At 36.8% G+C, this 16,734-nt stretch overlaps 1 protein-coding gene across 6 annotated transcripts in view; it reads left to right on the plus strand.

Annotated features, from left to right (window-relative positions):
- LOC131130997 (aminopeptidase Ey-like) overlaps positions 1 to 16,641 on the plus strand; it is a 53,746-nt gene extending 37,105 nt beyond the window's left edge. For 4 of the 6 annotated variants that reach the window (XM_058075242.1, XM_058075243.1, XM_058075240.1 and 1 more), the window contains 20 exons: positions 4,015 to 4,321; positions 4,467 to 4,609; positions 4,695 to 4,831; positions 5,541 to 5,667; positions 6,459 to 6,613; positions 6,710 to 6,823; positions 7,951 to 8,094; positions 8,185 to 8,250; positions 8,610 to 8,675; positions 9,720 to 9,892; positions 10,967 to 11,043; positions 11,164 to 11,297; positions 11,378 to 11,433; positions 12,790 to 12,937; positions 13,095 to 13,186; positions 14,343 to 14,450; positions 14,533 to 14,700; positions 14,780 to 14,920; positions 15,130 to 15,211; positions 16,102 to 16,637. In XM_058075242.1, coding sequence (XP_057931225.1) covers positions 4,116 to 4,321; positions 4,467 to 4,609; positions 4,695 to 4,831; positions 5,541 to 5,667; positions 6,459 to 6,613; positions 6,710 to 6,823; positions 7,951 to 8,094; positions 8,185 to 8,250; positions 8,610 to 8,675; positions 9,720 to 9,892; positions 10,967 to 11,043; positions 11,164 to 11,297; positions 11,378 to 11,433; positions 12,790 to 12,937; positions 13,095 to 13,186; positions 14,343 to 14,450; positions 14,533 to 14,700; positions 14,780 to 14,920; positions 15,130 to 15,211; positions 16,102 to 16,254 — 2,490 coding nt within the window. In that variant the 5' untranslated portion in view covers positions 4,015 to 4,115 and the 3' untranslated portion in view covers positions 16,255 to 16,637. Of the gene's footprint in view, positions 1 to 2,151; positions 2,465 to 4,014; positions 4,322 to 4,466; positions 4,610 to 4,694; positions 4,832 to 5,540; positions 5,668 to 6,458; positions 6,614 to 6,709; positions 6,824 to 7,950; positions 8,095 to 8,184; positions 8,251 to 8,609; positions 8,676 to 9,719; positions 9,893 to 10,966; positions 11,044 to 11,163; positions 11,298 to 11,377; positions 11,434 to 12,789; positions 12,938 to 13,094; positions 13,187 to 14,342; positions 14,451 to 14,532; positions 14,701 to 14,779; positions 14,921 to 15,129; positions 15,212 to 16,101 lie in introns of those variants that run through there. The other 2 variants (XM_058075238.1, XM_058075244.1) reach the window with 2 other exon arrangements.
- Positions 16,642 to 16,734: the final 93 nt, after the last annotated feature.

Below are 16,734 nucleotides of genomic sequence, written 5' to 3' on the forward strand. Positions count from 1 at the left end.
CTATACACAACTTTACATACTCTGTTCACTAACATAGCTGCCTTCTTTACAGTTTACCTGCAGTTAATTTGTACGTTATTGTGCACATCATTTTTTATTCCACATCTTATATTACTGGAAGGACTATGATGATCAACAGCACGCACGATATTGTGGAAAGAGCTTACATAATATGATACTTTGCGCTTCAGTTTTATGTAATGACACTCCTCACGTTACATCTTTCTGTTGTCACTTTTGACGAGGGCAGTTGCCCATTTTATATTCTGTGCAAAGTTTATGATGTGTATTATAAAACATTTTCCGTAAATGTGTACAACCATGTGACTGGTGTAATCAGATGGAGATAAGTCTTTGAAAGCCCTTATCTGTTGAGAATCGCTATTGTAAGACACAGAGTAAATGATTGATTTTCACTTGCTTTTATTATTATGGTCAGACCAGGAGAAAAGCTCTTGACCGCTGTGGTGTTACACTGGATGTAATATAGCAGGTTGGTATTGAACCATGCAACACTCGTGCAATTTCTCCATCCTAATTTCTCCATCCTAAAAAAGTCACATCAATGTATAAGAACCATGTACTTTAACTGTGGTGTATGAAAGTAACATATAAACTCTTTATTTCCTCTAGCTTGTCATTGTAGTAAGGAAGATAAGAGGTCGGAGATAGTAAGACAATAACTGAGCTGATAATACGACCTTGTCTTCAACCTTATCTACCTTTTCCTATAATGACAGGAGAACATGTAGGTATACAATTGCACACTGTTTTTCATCTATTTATTCCTGTGCTTCTTTTTTTCCGTCTCCTACATTTCTCAACCGATTCAAATCAATCCATCAAAAATTATTAGTTCATTCAAGACACATTAGGAATTAAAAAAAAATCCCAGCACTTACTGTTTTAAATTAAATTAAATTAAATTAAATTAAATTAAATTAAATTAAATTAAATTAAATTAAATTAAATTAAATTAAATTAAATTAAATTAAATTAAATTAAATTAAATTAAATTAAATTAAATTAAATTAAATTAAATTAAATTAAATTAAATTAAATTAAATTAAATTAAATTAAATTAAATTAAATTAAATTAAATTAAATTAAGCAAACATTAATTAAATTAAATTAAATTAAATTAAGCAAACATTAATTAAATTAAATTAAATTAAAAACATTAATTAAATTAAATTGAATTAAAAACATTAATTAAATTAAATTGAATTAATTAATGTTTGCTTGATTAAATTAAATTAAATTAAATTAAATTAAATTAAATTAAATTAAATTAAATTAAATTAAATTAAATTAAATTAAATTAAATTAAATTAAATTAAATTAAATTAAATTAAATTAAATTAAATTAAATTAAATTAAATTATAATCCTCGACAGGTCAACATATTTATTTTCCAACATTTCAAATTCTGGACAAAAAAAATTGACAAATCAAATGGTGCCCCCTACAGGTGAAAAATCATTTAAATTACTGTAATATTTAATTTATCCTACAGGTTTTTATGTTCCACTATTTTTTTGTTCGCTATTTATTCTTGCATTTGTCAACTGCTTCGAACCATTCCATCATCCAAATGTTCAGCTCATTCAGGACACATTGGCTATTTATTAGAACTTTTCACATTTTCTATGATTAATTACCTTGACTGATTGTTATATTGACATTTTCCCATTGAAAATGAATGGACAATTTCAGTGTTGTTCATTTGACATTGAACATTACATTAGTAATGTTCTGCTTATTCTGTGCATGTTGGCGTGGCTCAGGTTGTACATTTTCTCCGAACCTGATTGTTGCTGGTTCGATTTTCAGTCATTCTTTAGTTTTTCTGCTGCAAGTAAAAAAAAAAAACATGAGGAGCCCCGCCAATATCTTGGCTTAAAAAAAGCTAGAAAAATCTTCTTTAAAATTTAGATAACCTTTGTAACGTTTGTGTCTATATACATACAGTATATTGTGTCTAATGTCAGTAATAATGATCCTCGGGATGAAGTCCATTTTGGGTGGGTTGGGTTAAATGTCACTGTTAATGCATCACTGCCACAGGAAAAGGGAGGAGAAAGCCCGTGCAGGGCTTCAAATAAAAGTTGACCTTTTTCTGTTGCATGCACTCTTTCAGATCAGGGTGTAGTTGCAGGTCCGGAAATGGGGAAAGGGTTCTTTATTAGCAAAGGCGTTGGGGTGGTTTGTATCATCCTTGGAGCTGCAGCAGTGGCCACTATTATAGCTCTGAGTGTGGTTTACTCCCAGGAAAAGGCTAAAAATGACAATGAAATATCCCCAACAAATGGAGGAACTACATCCAAGCCCACGACTATCGCCCCATCCAACAATCCTTGGGACAAATATCGGCTTCCTAAGAACCTGATTCCTGACCACTATAATGTCTCACTGTGGCCTCGTCTTGCTGCAAATGAAACCACTGGACTTTTTATCTTTACAGGTAAATCTTTATTCGTCTAATCATCTCAAGGTTAGTCCTGGGGAAGAGGTCCAGTCTTGAGTTTCTAGAGTCTTGAGAAGACATTTAGACACATATACTGTTTTGCATTGTTTGGATTTTTAAGATTCATGTTGATATTTTGCTTAATTTTCTTGCACACTGTTACCATTAGATGGAAGTGAAACTGAGATAGTAGTGAATGGGTATTCTGTAGTGCAATACAGGCTTATCGAAGGTAAATGTATACAGTACAACCTTGTTCTAAAACGTCCAAAAAAACCCAAAACTGAAGCAAAAAAAATAAGTAAATCAGCTTAATCCGTTCCATATACCCTCAAAAATATTAACAAAAACATTTTACAAAACATTTTATAGGATAAACGATGAATTGATGGAAGTATTGCTGGTGTAAACTTTCCGTACATCCCGGCGAGTTCAAATTCAATAGCGTTTCACTCTTTGTCAAATTTCTGGTGCTTTTAACTTTCTTTGGCCCCATGGTGGATTATATAACAGTCACACTCAATAAAAAATGCATAGAGTAAAAATGTAGCAATGCTTTGTTGGATTTTACGGAATGATACAGGGCAAAAGGGCTTGTTTGTTTTGCCGAAAAACAAATAATTGGAAAACTTCGGCTTTGGTTTATTTGTAGTTGATTAGAATGTTGTCGATTATGCTAGAGGTTGCCAGTGTCGTGACAATGGGGAAGACCTTGGTTCGATTCTCTCTGTGTGGAGTTTGCATGTTCTCCCCGTGCGTGTAGAACATGCGTGGAGAACACATAAAAAAACACTAGTAGTAGTAATAGTCAGTTATTGTTTTTGTTGCTATTTTTTTTAATACATATGTTCCACTGGGCTGCACGGCGGTAGAGTGGTTAGCGTGCTGGCCACACAGCTAGGAGACCCAAGTTTGATTGCACCTTTGCATTTTCTCCGGGTACTCCGGTTTCCTCCCACATTCCAAAAACATGCTAGGTTAATTGGCGACTCCAAATTGTCCATAGGTATGAATGTGAGTGTGAATGGTTGTTTGTCTATATGTGCCCTGTGATTGGCTGGCGACCAGTCCAGGGTGTACCCCGCCTCTCGCCCAAAGACAGCTGGGATAGGCTCCAGCATACCCCGTGAAATTATATTGAAAATGGATATATAGAAAATGGATGGATGGAAATTAGTTTAGGCTCAAATTATGGCCAGGATATGATTGACATATCTATTAATTCTATATTTCAGTGTGATGTCTTGATTGGTTATTGCGAGTTGGTGCAGTAGTCCATATGAGGTTAACACTGTGTACATACTTTCCCGGTATAAGTGAATAATTGCCGCTATTTCTGTTCTATTTCTTGAGTACAGTCATTATTATTGTCATTTTCTTCCACCCTAGTCATGATTTACTGTAAACTTGTGGAGAACCATGACTCAGCTGAAATGTGGTAAAAGGAGTATAAATTTGAGTGTAGCCATCAATAGTCATTAATTCTACAATGAAGTTGAAAATGACTTTTTAAAAGTTGAAACCAGTGTGCTATTGTATCATTGCAGGTGAGTCCAGTGTCGATTTCAAGTGTGACGAAGAGACAAATCTGATTCTCATCCACTCCAACAAGCTGAACTACACCAAATATGAAAATGACCACTTAGCGATGCTGGTCTCTGTGGATAGTGGAAGCAAAGCACCATCAATACTGTCATCCTGGCTCCAGAAAGAGACTCAGTACCTGGTCCTGGAACTGGATGGGAAACTGAAGAAGGACCACATGTACAGGCTCCACACTAAATTTACCGGAGAGCTGGCTGATGACCTCGGAGGCTTCTATAGAAGTGAATACATGGAAGATGGAGTGAAAAAGTATGTTTGTATGGTGCAAAAATAATCATTTTGTTACCCCTTTATGTATGTAAGATCACATTTGCATGACTCTACAACTTTTTCAGATAACTGATTACTTGATGTCGTGAAATGCTAAGTAAATGTAACTCGTTTTGTCACCCAGATATGTGGCCACAACTCAGATGCAGCCAACAGACGCCAGGAAGGCCTTCCCTTGTTTTGACGAGCCGGCGATGAAAGCCGTTTTCCACATTACTCTCATACATGACCATGGAACTGTGGCGCTGTCTAATGCCGAAGAAAAAGGTTAAGAGACAAAGCAGTGATCATTCATCTAAATAACATATTTGTGATATTACATGCTAATGTTTTTTTTTTATTTTTTCTTCAGAAACAAAGAACGTCGTCATCGATGGTCAGTCTGTGCAGCAGACGGTTTTTGAACCAACTGAGAAAATGTCCACCTACCTGTTGGCGTTTATTGTCAGTGACTTTGCCAACATCAGCAACACAGTTGGTGGTGTTCAGGTAATTTATGCATTTAATTCATGACAGCTATTTTCCTGAAATGCTCAGAACCGGGTGACTCAAGTGAATGAAGTGACTGAGCGATTGGCTCATAGGAACTCGAGTCGGTTAATGAATTGTGTTTGTCATCATTATTGCACAATATGCGAGAAGTAGAAGTTTGAACTGCTCTTCCTCAACTTCCATTTTCCAGACAAAATCATTTCTAATTTAAAGGGGACCTATTATACTAATTTTGGCCCTTTGTATTGAGTTGCGGATTCCTGTGGAGCCAGCTACACATGAAGCTTTCTAGATCTTCCAGATTCTGCACCTCTTTGTGTATTTCAATTTCCATGGATTTCCTGCTTCCGACCCGAAACAATCTCTTAAATTAAATCCCTGGAAATGTTAAATCTTAAATCCCTTTGAATTGAGTTGCGGATTCCTGTAGAGCAGCTACACATGAAGCTTTCAAGATCTTCCAGATTCTGCACCTCTTTGTGTATTTGCGTATCACTTCCAAATGCGCAAACCTCATTATCTGAAACTTTGACATAGTTTAACATGATAATACAACATTGGGACAACATTTATACGTCAGAAAAGTGGAAAAAATATAAGAGGAATAAGCAAGGAAGCACACAACACAGTGAATTAAATCCATACTATTCAAGGAATTGGATTGTACAGCCTGTCATTTGTGCATATGCTTCTGTTCTGTGCTTAGATCCGGATCTTTGCTCGCAAGTCCGCTATTGCTGCTGGCCAAGGAGAGTATGCCCTGAACAAAACCGGACCCATTTTGAAGTTTTTTGAAGAGTATTACAATTCCAGCTATCCTCTGCCCAAGTCTGGTAAGTCAAATGCAAATGAAGGTAGAATGCAAATCACAATCTTCAGGTGTTATTTTACTACAACTACAAAGTACAATGGGCTTAAACCACTAGTATGTTTTTAAGAAGTTTGTATTCTCAGAAACACCTAAAATGTATTTACAGATAGTTCCCAAAGTGTGTACAATTAAGGTCCAGCTCTTTGATAATGTTTCTCCTGAGAGGGATTGTCTCTGCTTTAGGCTGGTGAGAGTTGTAAGAATGTTAAGAGAAATAAAACGTCAAAAAGAACAATAATTTAAGGAAAGACGAGCGTGGGATTGGAGGGTTTGGTCACACACTAGTCTCGTGCCCTCTTAAAGGGGACCTACTATGCTTTTTCCACTTTTCTGACCTATGAATGTAGTAAGAATATTGTATTATTGTGTTAAACTATGCCAAAGTTTCAGATAAAGAGGTTTCCGCATTTGGAAGTGAGCCCTGAAAGAAGTTTGGGATGGTTCTGAGTGCTCGGTTTTAGAGTCTTTTTTGGTACAAGTTGTACAAGCTGAGCGGGACCAATCACAGTGGAGTGGGCGTGCCCGGAGGTGGGAGTTTTACAAATCCAAGGAAGTACATCTGGAATAGGTGCAGATTCTGAAAGATCTAGAAAGCTTTTTTCTGCGTCGCTGCTTTATGGGAGTCCGCAACTCAATACAAAGGGCTGAAAATTAGCATAATAGGTTTCTTTAATTTAAGTTTCTTCATTAAACCAAGCAAATAAGACTGCTACTGTTATTGTAAATGTAAAAAAAATCTCTTCCTGAATGCAGATCAGATAGCCCTGCCAGACTTTAATGCTGGAGCCATGGAGAACTGGGGTCTGATCACCTACAGAGAGACAGCACTCCTCTATGACAAAGACTTCTCCTCCAACTCCAACAAAGAGAGGATAGCTGCTATCATCTCCCATGAACTGGCTCACATGGTTAGTTTTGCATAGTATTAAAATATCTAATAGTACTGATTGCTATTAATTGCTCTATGCTGCTATTTTAACATATTTGTTCTTGTGCTTCTTTAGTGGTTTGGGAATCTGGTGACCCTGAGGTGGTGGAATGACTTGTGGCTGAATGAAGGTTTTGCCTCCTACGTTGAGTACCTTGGAGCACATGAAGCTGAAGATGAATGGGGTGTGGTAAGGACTTCCATTCAATCACTAGTTGTGGGTCAAATATAAATTTCAATCCCATATCAAGTAAATACAAGTCCAATACTGCCCACTCATAATGACACTGACACTAATAAATATGTTTTTTATAATTGTTAGAGGGCTGTGTGGTTAGCGCGCAGACCTCACAGCTGGGAGACCCTAGTTCAATTCCACCCTCGACCTTCTCTGTGTGGAGTTTGCATGTTCTCCCCGTGCATGCGTGGGTTTTTCTCCGGGTACTCCGGTTTCCTCCCACATTCCAAAAACATGCTAGGTTAATTGGCGACTCCAAATTGTCCATAGGTATGAATGTGAGTGTGAATGGTTGTTTGTCTATATGTGCCCTGTGATTGGCTGGCGGCCAGTCCGACCTCTTGCCCGAAGACAGCTGGGATAGGCTCCTGCACCCCTGCGACCTTTGTGAGGATAAGCGGTAGAAAATGAATGAATAATTGTTAGAGCCCTCTAGACAAAACATAACACCCCTATAATCACCTTTACACTCAATATAGTAGTTCTACATCCATCTATTTAATCTATGAAGCTATTTAATCCTCACTGGGGTTGCGGGGGTATGCTGGAGCCAACCCGACCTGACTTTTTGGCCGGGAGGTGGGTGACACCCTGGACTGGTCGGCAGCCAATTGCAGGGCACACAACCATTCACACATTCATACCTATACATTCCTACCTATACCATATGCCTATTATGAGATCATTCAAACCTGCAATAAAAGCCTGTTGCTGTGGCAATTAAGTCTTTCTTACCAGTAACATTACTGACACTGATCCGCGACCATAGTGAGGATAAGCGGCATAGAAAATACATGGATGGCCAGTATAGAATATTATGTATCATTTATATATACTTATATTTATAATTTAGTTCATTGAGCCACTTCTATGCTTGAAAATGCAGAATTTAGGCAAAAATATGTAATGTTTTCACTAATAACAGGCCATAATCAACCATCAAACAATATGGTTTATTAGTTAATCTATTTTTGAAAAACAAACAAAACATGATAACAGAAAAATATCATTACTGATATATTGGATGGTGAAGGCTGTGATGAGTAGTGGTTAAATGATGGTCATGTTTCCTCCAACAGAAAGATCTCATTGTGCTCAGCGACATCCACAGGGTGTTTGCTATTGACGCATTGGCCTCTTCTCACCCTTTGTCCTCCAAAGAAGAAGATATCCAGAAACCAGCTCAAATCAGTGAGCTGTTTGACGCCATTTCATACAGCAAGGTGACATCTGGTTGTATTATCATTATTATGATCAGCTTTGCATTTTTTTTTTGAGTAATTAACAGACTGTGACTATTCTCTCGTCTGCAGGGGGCATCTGTTCTGAGGATGTTGTCAGATTTCCTGTCTGAAGAAGTGTTCACAATGGGACTCAGGGTAAGGATTGTGTGCATCATATGTACCTAAGGAAGAAGTTGAATTTGAAGAATCAGTTGGGTATTAATGTACTGTACATCAAATATATTAACATGTAAGTTACATAAGAATTAATTTAATGTAATTAATTTAGTTATAATGGTCAACTCTCATCATATCACCCATCATGAGGTATAGTATTTTAATGTACCATGTGCATAATGATGGCAAAAGAGATAACTACAGTAACTAATGCAAATGGCAACCCACACAGGAGCCCGGATAACCCAAGTAATAGAAAACGATAAGCTTGTCAGATGAAAACAATATTCCTTACATTTATTTATTATCTCTGTTTGTTTGTTTTCTTTTTCCTTCAGACGTATTTGACAGAATTTGCGTTTGGAAATGCCGTCTACACTGACCTGTGGAAGCATCTGCAAATGGCAAGTCTTATTGTTTCTAATATGTTTCCAATATTTCTAATGACTTTAAACAATAAGTAGTACAAAGCACAAACACTCAAACACAAAGTCAAACAGTTTTTTATTTAACCAAGTCACATAACAATGCAGGTGCATTTTGAAATGGTTACTTTTTTTAAACCAAATAAATCATTGTTATTAAAATATAAAATAATAATAATAATTTCTCATAATCATGCAATACTTCTTTAACTTTTCACTCTGTAAGGTTACAGAATTGGTGTTGATGACACTCACTTTTTATTTTCTCACAGGCAATTCACACTGTCTGCCAAACGTTTGCAGCATTTCTGGAAATGCTGGCTTTTCAACTGTAGTAAAGAGCAGCACTTGTTTTGCAACGTATTAAACTATACACTCACTGTAAACACACACCATTTGTATTTATTCTGCCCATTCAGTGAGTGTTGTCAACATGTTCACAAACAAAATACAGTCATCCCTCATTTATCACTGTTAATTGGTTCTAAACCTGACCGTGATAGGTGGATTTCTGTGAAGTAGGATTTGTTATTTATAAATTTGATATTTCCGTAGTTAGAACATAGAAAAGATGTTATGTTTATGTTTTGTTAAACATTATTAGCACCATCTAAATATGAAATAACACCCCTTAAGTCACTTTTACACTTGTATTAGCCAATATAGTAGACATAATAGTAGAAAATAAGCCATTTAAGACACAAATAATGTGTGTTGCTATAAATGTGTTTCGGTGCTAGGGGAGGACAGGAGTTGACATCGGCGGTTGAGAGGGATTTCTATTGGGGATTGTTGTGCCTGTTGTTAGATCATTCAAACGTGCAATAAAAGCCTTTTGTTCCCACTATAAAGTCTGGTGCCGGTGTGTCTCACCGATCATTACTTACTAATGTTACTGACACTTAGTGAACAGAGCAGACCATTAAAAATCATCATGTCTTTGAATGCGTCTTAGGAACTTTACTTTCATAGTCCGTAGTTTTGTTTAACATGACATTTAATTCTCTGATTTTGCCTCCACAGGCTGTCGATGCCACTCACACCGATCTTCCTGACACAGTCCATAATATTATGAACACATGGGTGCTGCAGATGGGCTTTCCAGTGGTGACAATAAACACCAAAAATGGACTTGTGTCCCAGGAGCATTTCCTCCTGGATCCAGAATCTGAAGTGACCACTCCTTCTCCCTATAAGTAAGACCAACATTGCCTGTATACAAATTGGGAACTGCATGTACCTTCCTGTTAATATTGATAGTAATTTACTAATTCAAATGCTATCTACAGCGACATGTTTTTTTTAGTGATAACTGGTAGTGTAGTGATTAACTTGCCAGTATTTGATTGATTCCTATTAGGTGACTGTAGGGGTGAATGTGAGTGTGAATGCTTGTTTGTGTGCTAGGTTGATTAGCGACTCCAAATTGTCCATAGGTATGAATGTGAGTGTGAATGAGCCTTGACAACAATGGGACTCCAACTTGGACCCTCTGGTTCCGAAGCCGAAATCCAAGTTTGTTGAAAAGTGTGAATAAGAAAATAGTCAGTTATTGTTTTTGTTGTTATTTTTTTAGTACAAATTTTCCACTGAGCTGCACGGTGAAAAAGTGGTTAGCGTGCAGGCCACACAGCTAGGAGACCTGAGTTTGATTCCACCCTTGCATGTTCTCCCCGTGCATACGTGGGTTTCCTCCCACATTCCAAAAACATGCTAGGTTAATTGGCGACTCCAAATTGTCCATAGGTATGAATGTGAGTGTGAATAGTTGTTTGTCTATATGTGCCCTGTGATTGACAGATGACCAATCCAAGATGCCTACTTTGTTAGATTCAGGGCATCAAACGTAGACTATTCAGGTTGTCCTACACGACGCTTTGCCTCTCAGCCAAGCAACCTTTGTCGGTTCATGCTCAAATACTAGGTAGGACAAAGGAGTGTGGTCATTGGATCTTAACGGCTCTTAACGGATCCTAGCGGATAAATACTTACTGTACCCATCCCTCAGACTAGAGCTGTCCTATCCAGTCAGACTAGAGCTTTCTTACTTAGTCATTGAGCATGAACTGATGAAGCCTGCTTAGATGAGAGGCAAAAAATGTCTTCTAAGACAGCAAGAACTGTCCAGTTGAAACCGATTCGATGCCTTAAGACTGAAATATTACAAAGATAATAAAATAAGTAAATATATTATAATTCCTACTTTTCAAAACAAAGCATAAATAACAAGAAATATACGACAACATATAAATATAGTATTTGTCTTGCAGCTATGAATGGATTGTCCCCATCAAGTGGATGAAGGCTGGGGTCAACCAAACTGCAAAATGGCTAACTAAAAAAACAGGTAGTGTCAAAACTTCAATAAACATGAATGTATCCTATACAGTAACTACTAACTTCCTCTACATTTGTTTTTTTTAACACATTAAAAACTAGTTAAGGGTTAATCCGCTTTCCTCTGCAGCCACAATATCGGAAATGCAGACATCAGACTCGGAGTGGCTGCTGGCCAACATCAATGTGGTGGGATACTACAGAGTCAACTATGACCAAGGCAACTGGGACAGACTGTTGGGTGCTCTGGATACCAATCATAAAGTAATACATTTTGTGACATTATGTGTAATGTGTAATGGCATGTTTCTAATGTTGCTAGTTTTATTTGATATTTTCTCCAGGCCATTCCAGTGATCAACAGAGCTCAGTTAGTGGATGACGCCTTCAATTTGGCCAGGTACATGAATGGAACTTTTTCATTGTTTACATGTATTATACTGATAAGATATTCAATGTGTATTCTGGTGTATACAGTATATATAACACATGCATGCATGCAAGGAATCTTTCCTTGGAGTTAGTCATAGTGAGGGGGTGCTTAAATGGCCTTGACAACAATGGTACTCCAACTTGGGCCCTCTGGTTCTGAAGCCGAAATCCAAGTTTATGGAAAGGTGTGAAAAGTGTTTTTGCTAAGAAAATAGTCAGTTATTGTTTTTGTTGTTATTTTTTTTAATACATATGTTCCACTGGGCTGCACGGCGGACAAGTGGTTAGCGTGCTGGCCACACACCTAGGACACCCAAGTTTGATTCCACCCTTGTATTTTCTCCGGGTACTCCGGTTTCCTCCCACATTCCAAAAAACATGCTAGGTTAATTGACGACTCCAAATTGTCCATTTGAATGTGAGTGTGAATGGTTGTTTGCCTATATGTGCCCTGTGATTGGCTGGCTACCAGTCCAGCGTGGACCCCGCCTCTTGCCCGAAGACAGCTGGGATAGGCTCCAGCACCCCCGCGACCTTTGTGAGGATAAGCGGTAGAAAATGAATGAATAATTGTTAGAGCCACCTAGACAAAACATAACACCCCTATAATCACCTTTACACTCAATATAGTAGTTCTACATCCATCTATTTAATCTATGAAGCTATTTAATCCTCACTAGGGTTGCGGGGGTATGCTGGAGCCAACCCCACCTGACTTTTTGGCCGGGAGGCGGTTGCCCGAAGACAGCTGGGATAGGCTCCAGCACCCCCACGACCCTCGTGAGGATAAGCGATAGAAAATGAATGAACAATTGTTAGAGCACCCTAGACAAAACATAACACCCCTATAATCACCTTTACACTCAATATAGTAGTTCTACATCCATCCATTTAATCTATGAAGCTATTTAATCCTCACTAGGGTCGCGGGGGTATGCTGGAGCCAACCCCACCTGACTTTTCGGCCGGGAGGCGGTTGCCCGAAGACAGCTGGGATAGGCTCCAGCACCCCCGCGACCCTCGTGAGGATAAGCGGTAGAAAATGAATGAATATATTCCACTTTCAGTGCGTTTTATTAGATGGTTTATAGTTTATATATAAAAATGACAGTTTTGACTTGTCATAATATACCAGTATATTATGCAATCCACAGTTAAGGCCTATAGTATAACAATAAGCACACTATAAAAAGTAAACAAAAATATGTTTGTCACCACATTAACCGCTAACTTTAGACCTTGCCATGGTACTTATCCAAATTATGCAGCTGAGATATACAAAATAGAAGTGATAACGTTTCATGTTTTTTTTTTTATTCTAAAGGGCGAAGATCATCCCCACGGTGTTGGCGCTTAAAACCACCAAATATCTGAGTAAGGATACGGAATATATGCCCTGGCAGTCAGCCCTCAACAACCTCAACTTCTTCTACCTCATGTTTGACCGTAGCGAGGTTTACGGCCCCATGCAGGTGGGATTCCTTTGTTATTAGAGACACAATACAACAATGTTCTTCCATTTTCCCTTCATTTAAGAACCACATGTCCCAACACTTTTGCCATAGAGTATACTGTTTCTGCACACCTTGTATTTATATCATTGTAAAATCTGCTTCTTGCTTGTTTTAGGACTACCTGAAGAAGCAGGTTATTCCTTTGTTTAACTATTATAAGGAGATGACAGCACAATGGACAAAAGTACCAGAAGGACACATGGACCAGTGAGTAAAGCAAAATAGTTTTGACCCCGTGGAGAGTCATAAAATTATATAACCTGTTACTCTGTGACCAGATAAATGAGGCTTGAGGTAAATCATGGTTAACTATTGTATTATACTTGAGCCATAGAAGCCATGTGATGGATGTCATATGGCGGTTTACAAACGCTTACCAAAGACATTGAATGGCGTTCATTTTGTAGGATAACGTGTCAATTTACAAATACAAAAACATCTCAAATACAATATAAATACCTACAAAATAAAAATTCTGTAAATAAGTGAACTCGTTATAATAGTAACATTAAAACAGTTGAAATAATCACACTCTCTATATAAACGCTATATAAATACCTATATGCAAAACTATGTGTTTATTTCTATTATTTGTCATCATTTGTAGTAACAATAATTGGCCATTGCTTTACATTGAACCAGTTTTTCCTCATTTTTGACGATCCCTAGAGGCTATAGCACCTTAGCTGACCTACATCTAACTAACTCGAAAATGGGAAACTTAAAGACATACAAATAATTAAAAAAAATAAATATTTGGATCCAAAAATACAATTGTATTTACCTAAACTAAACTAAATAAACTCAGAATTTGACCACAATTATATTGTATATTACAAATATACAACATAAGGTGTCTAGAAATATTGCGAAGTATTTAAAATAAAATAAAATAAAATAAAATAAAATAAAATAAAATAAAATAAAATAAAATAAAATAAAATAAAATAAAATAAAATAAAATAAAATAAAATAAAATAAAATAAAATAAAATAAAACAAAACAGTTACTGATTGTAAAAGTACCAGATAGAGGGGTAGGATTTAATAAGCTTTGCTTCTTCCTACTCCTTTTGGACATGTGGAACTGTGAACTGATTATGTGATGCATTCAATTGTAATCTGATGCATGTTCAAATGAAATTAAACCATTACCATTACCATAATTCCATTTTACTGTAGTCTAACGTTGCCAGTAACGGTTCCATCTTCAATGTGACCATGTATTGTCCTCTCAAAAATCCCAAATCCCTACTTTGGGATTATTTTGCTTATGAGTTGTTGCTCTTTAAGTGCTTAATATAGAAATAATATACTTGTGCAGTTCATGCTTGCATTCTCAGTCACATTGTTTCCTCTTGCAGGTACAACCAGGTGAATGCCATCAGTCTGGCTTGCAGGACAGGCCTTCAGGAATGCCAAGACCAGACCACGGCCTGGTTCAAGCAATGGATGGACTCCAAAATCAACCCGTAAGTGATTACTAAGAGGATGGAGTACAGTGGTCAGTGTTTTTCTCCTGTGTTGCGATAAGCTTCATTGATCTGTTTTCAGGATACACCCCAACCTGCGTTCCACCGTGTACTGCAATGCCATTGCAGCAGGGGGCGCTAAAGAATGGGAGTTTGCTTGGTCGGAATTTGAGAATGCCACCATTGCTATCGAAGCGGAAAAACTCCGAGCCGCTCTGGCCTGCACAAAGCAGCCTTGGCTACTCAATAGGTCAGTCGTTATTTAACAGGACTCACTCAAATAAATACAATATTATTTATGATTTATATATCATATATTATCTGCCCAGGTATCTTGAGTACACACTGGATTCTGAAAAGATCCGAAAGCAAGATGCCACCTCCACCATTGTCTACATCGCCAATAATGTGATTGGTCAATCTCTGGCTTGGGACTTTATCAGGGCTCATTGGTCATTTATTTTTACTCAGTAAGTACAAACTAGTTTGTGTTTTTTTCTTATGAAGTTTGTCTTCTTAAAGTCCACACTAATTGAGATTGTAATTGTAAACTTCTTAAAAGATCCTTAGAGTTATGGAAGAAACAATTCAAGTAGTAGACCCCCAAAAATACTACCTTACAAACTCATTGTGTCAAATTAATAACAGCGTAATAACATCATGTCCATGTTTTCTTCAGGTATGGTGGTGGTTCCTTCTCCTTCTCCAACCTCATCAATGGAGTCACTAAACGTTTTTCCACAGAATTTGAGCTTCAGCAGGTGAGATTTTACTAGAAGGGGTTTTCCTTTTCCGTTTTGGTGAACTTTGGATGCATTAAAGTAATTTTAATCATAACATTTTTTATATATTTGCCCACCATTGTTCAGTGTAGCTACTTTGTACACTGCCGGTCTTTGTCGCCATCTGGCGGGTCTGAGGCGTAACTACAGATTTTCAATGGCATATTCATTGCCAATGCATTGCCATTTCAGAACATAACTGAAGTACCCTGACGGCCCCCGTTATTCACTGTTTTATCAGTTTAGTTTCTGGTATTCATTTGATTTGTAGCTTATGAACACATATCAACAATGCTGATGTCAAATGATGTATACTAGTGTGAGTGTTTTTGTGGAAGTAGATTCAATATTATGTCATTTTGCTCAAACTTATCGTGTTTTCTGGACTATAAGTTGCTCCCGAGTATAAGTCGCACGAGGCAAAAAATGCATAATTAGGTAGAAAAAAACATACATTAGTCGCACTGGAGTACAAGTCGCATTTTTTAACTTTTGTAATTTTTTTGTATTTTTAAAAAAAATTTTTTTAATTTTTTTGTAATTAAAAATTTTTTTTTTTTAATTTTTTAAAAATTTATTTTACAAACTACTTGACCAAGACAACATTAATAAACAAATAGAGAACAGGCTGAATAGGTGTACGATATGCTAACACAATGGTTATTCAGCTACACGAAAAATAAACATGAACAGAAAAGGTGTCCAGTGTTTTTGTAACATAACCAATTTTTTCATTTATATCGCTCTGGAGTATAAGTCACAGGCAGCCAACCTATGAAAAAAAGGGCGACTTTTACAACCGGAAAATACGGTACTTTATTACATGATGACAATCATATCTGATCATTGCTCTTTATTTTCCTTTCCAGCTGAAGCAGTTCAAAGCGGATAATGCAGAGGTTGGTTTTGGCTCCGGGACCTTAGCAGTGGACCAGTCCATCGAGAGAACCATTGCCAACATGAAATGGATTGCAGAGAACAAGAACAGCGTCCTGCAGTGGTTCCGAGATGAATCCTTATGATACCTTCAATTTCTCTCTAATGTACAAAGAAACACATGAGTAGGTGTACAGAAGTAAATAAAATGTTTAAATCCCCTTGAAAACATAATCATATACATATTGCGTCAGTCAAAAGTAAGTACACTGGATGCTTTAATTAAAAATGACAAATTTACAATCACAATTTACCAAAGTACTTTACACATATTAGGTCCTATTGTCCACAGAATTTGTATTGATGAATAAAAATTGCGTTTTTTTTTTAAATAAAAAAATTTTTAGTATTAAAATATAAACCTAAAATTACAAATGGTCTAAAAATGAATACCATTATTTATTATTCTATTATTGTATGTAATGTTTATGAAAAGGTTTCTGAGTTTGTCAAAGTTTCTACTATCAATGTTCTTCAATAAATGCATTTACATTTACTCACTAGTCTGTGTTGATGTTTTTTTTCCCAGCTGAAATACTGGTACTATGTACAGAAATATTTCACTT

Source organism: Doryrhamphus excisus, chromosome 6 (assembly GCF_030265055.1).
Source record: "Doryrhamphus excisus isolate RoL2022-K1 chromosome 6, RoL_Dexc_1.0, whole genome shotgun sequence".
Taxonomy (NCBI): Eukaryota; Metazoa; Chordata; class Actinopteri; order Syngnathiformes; family Syngnathidae; genus Doryrhamphus; species Doryrhamphus excisus.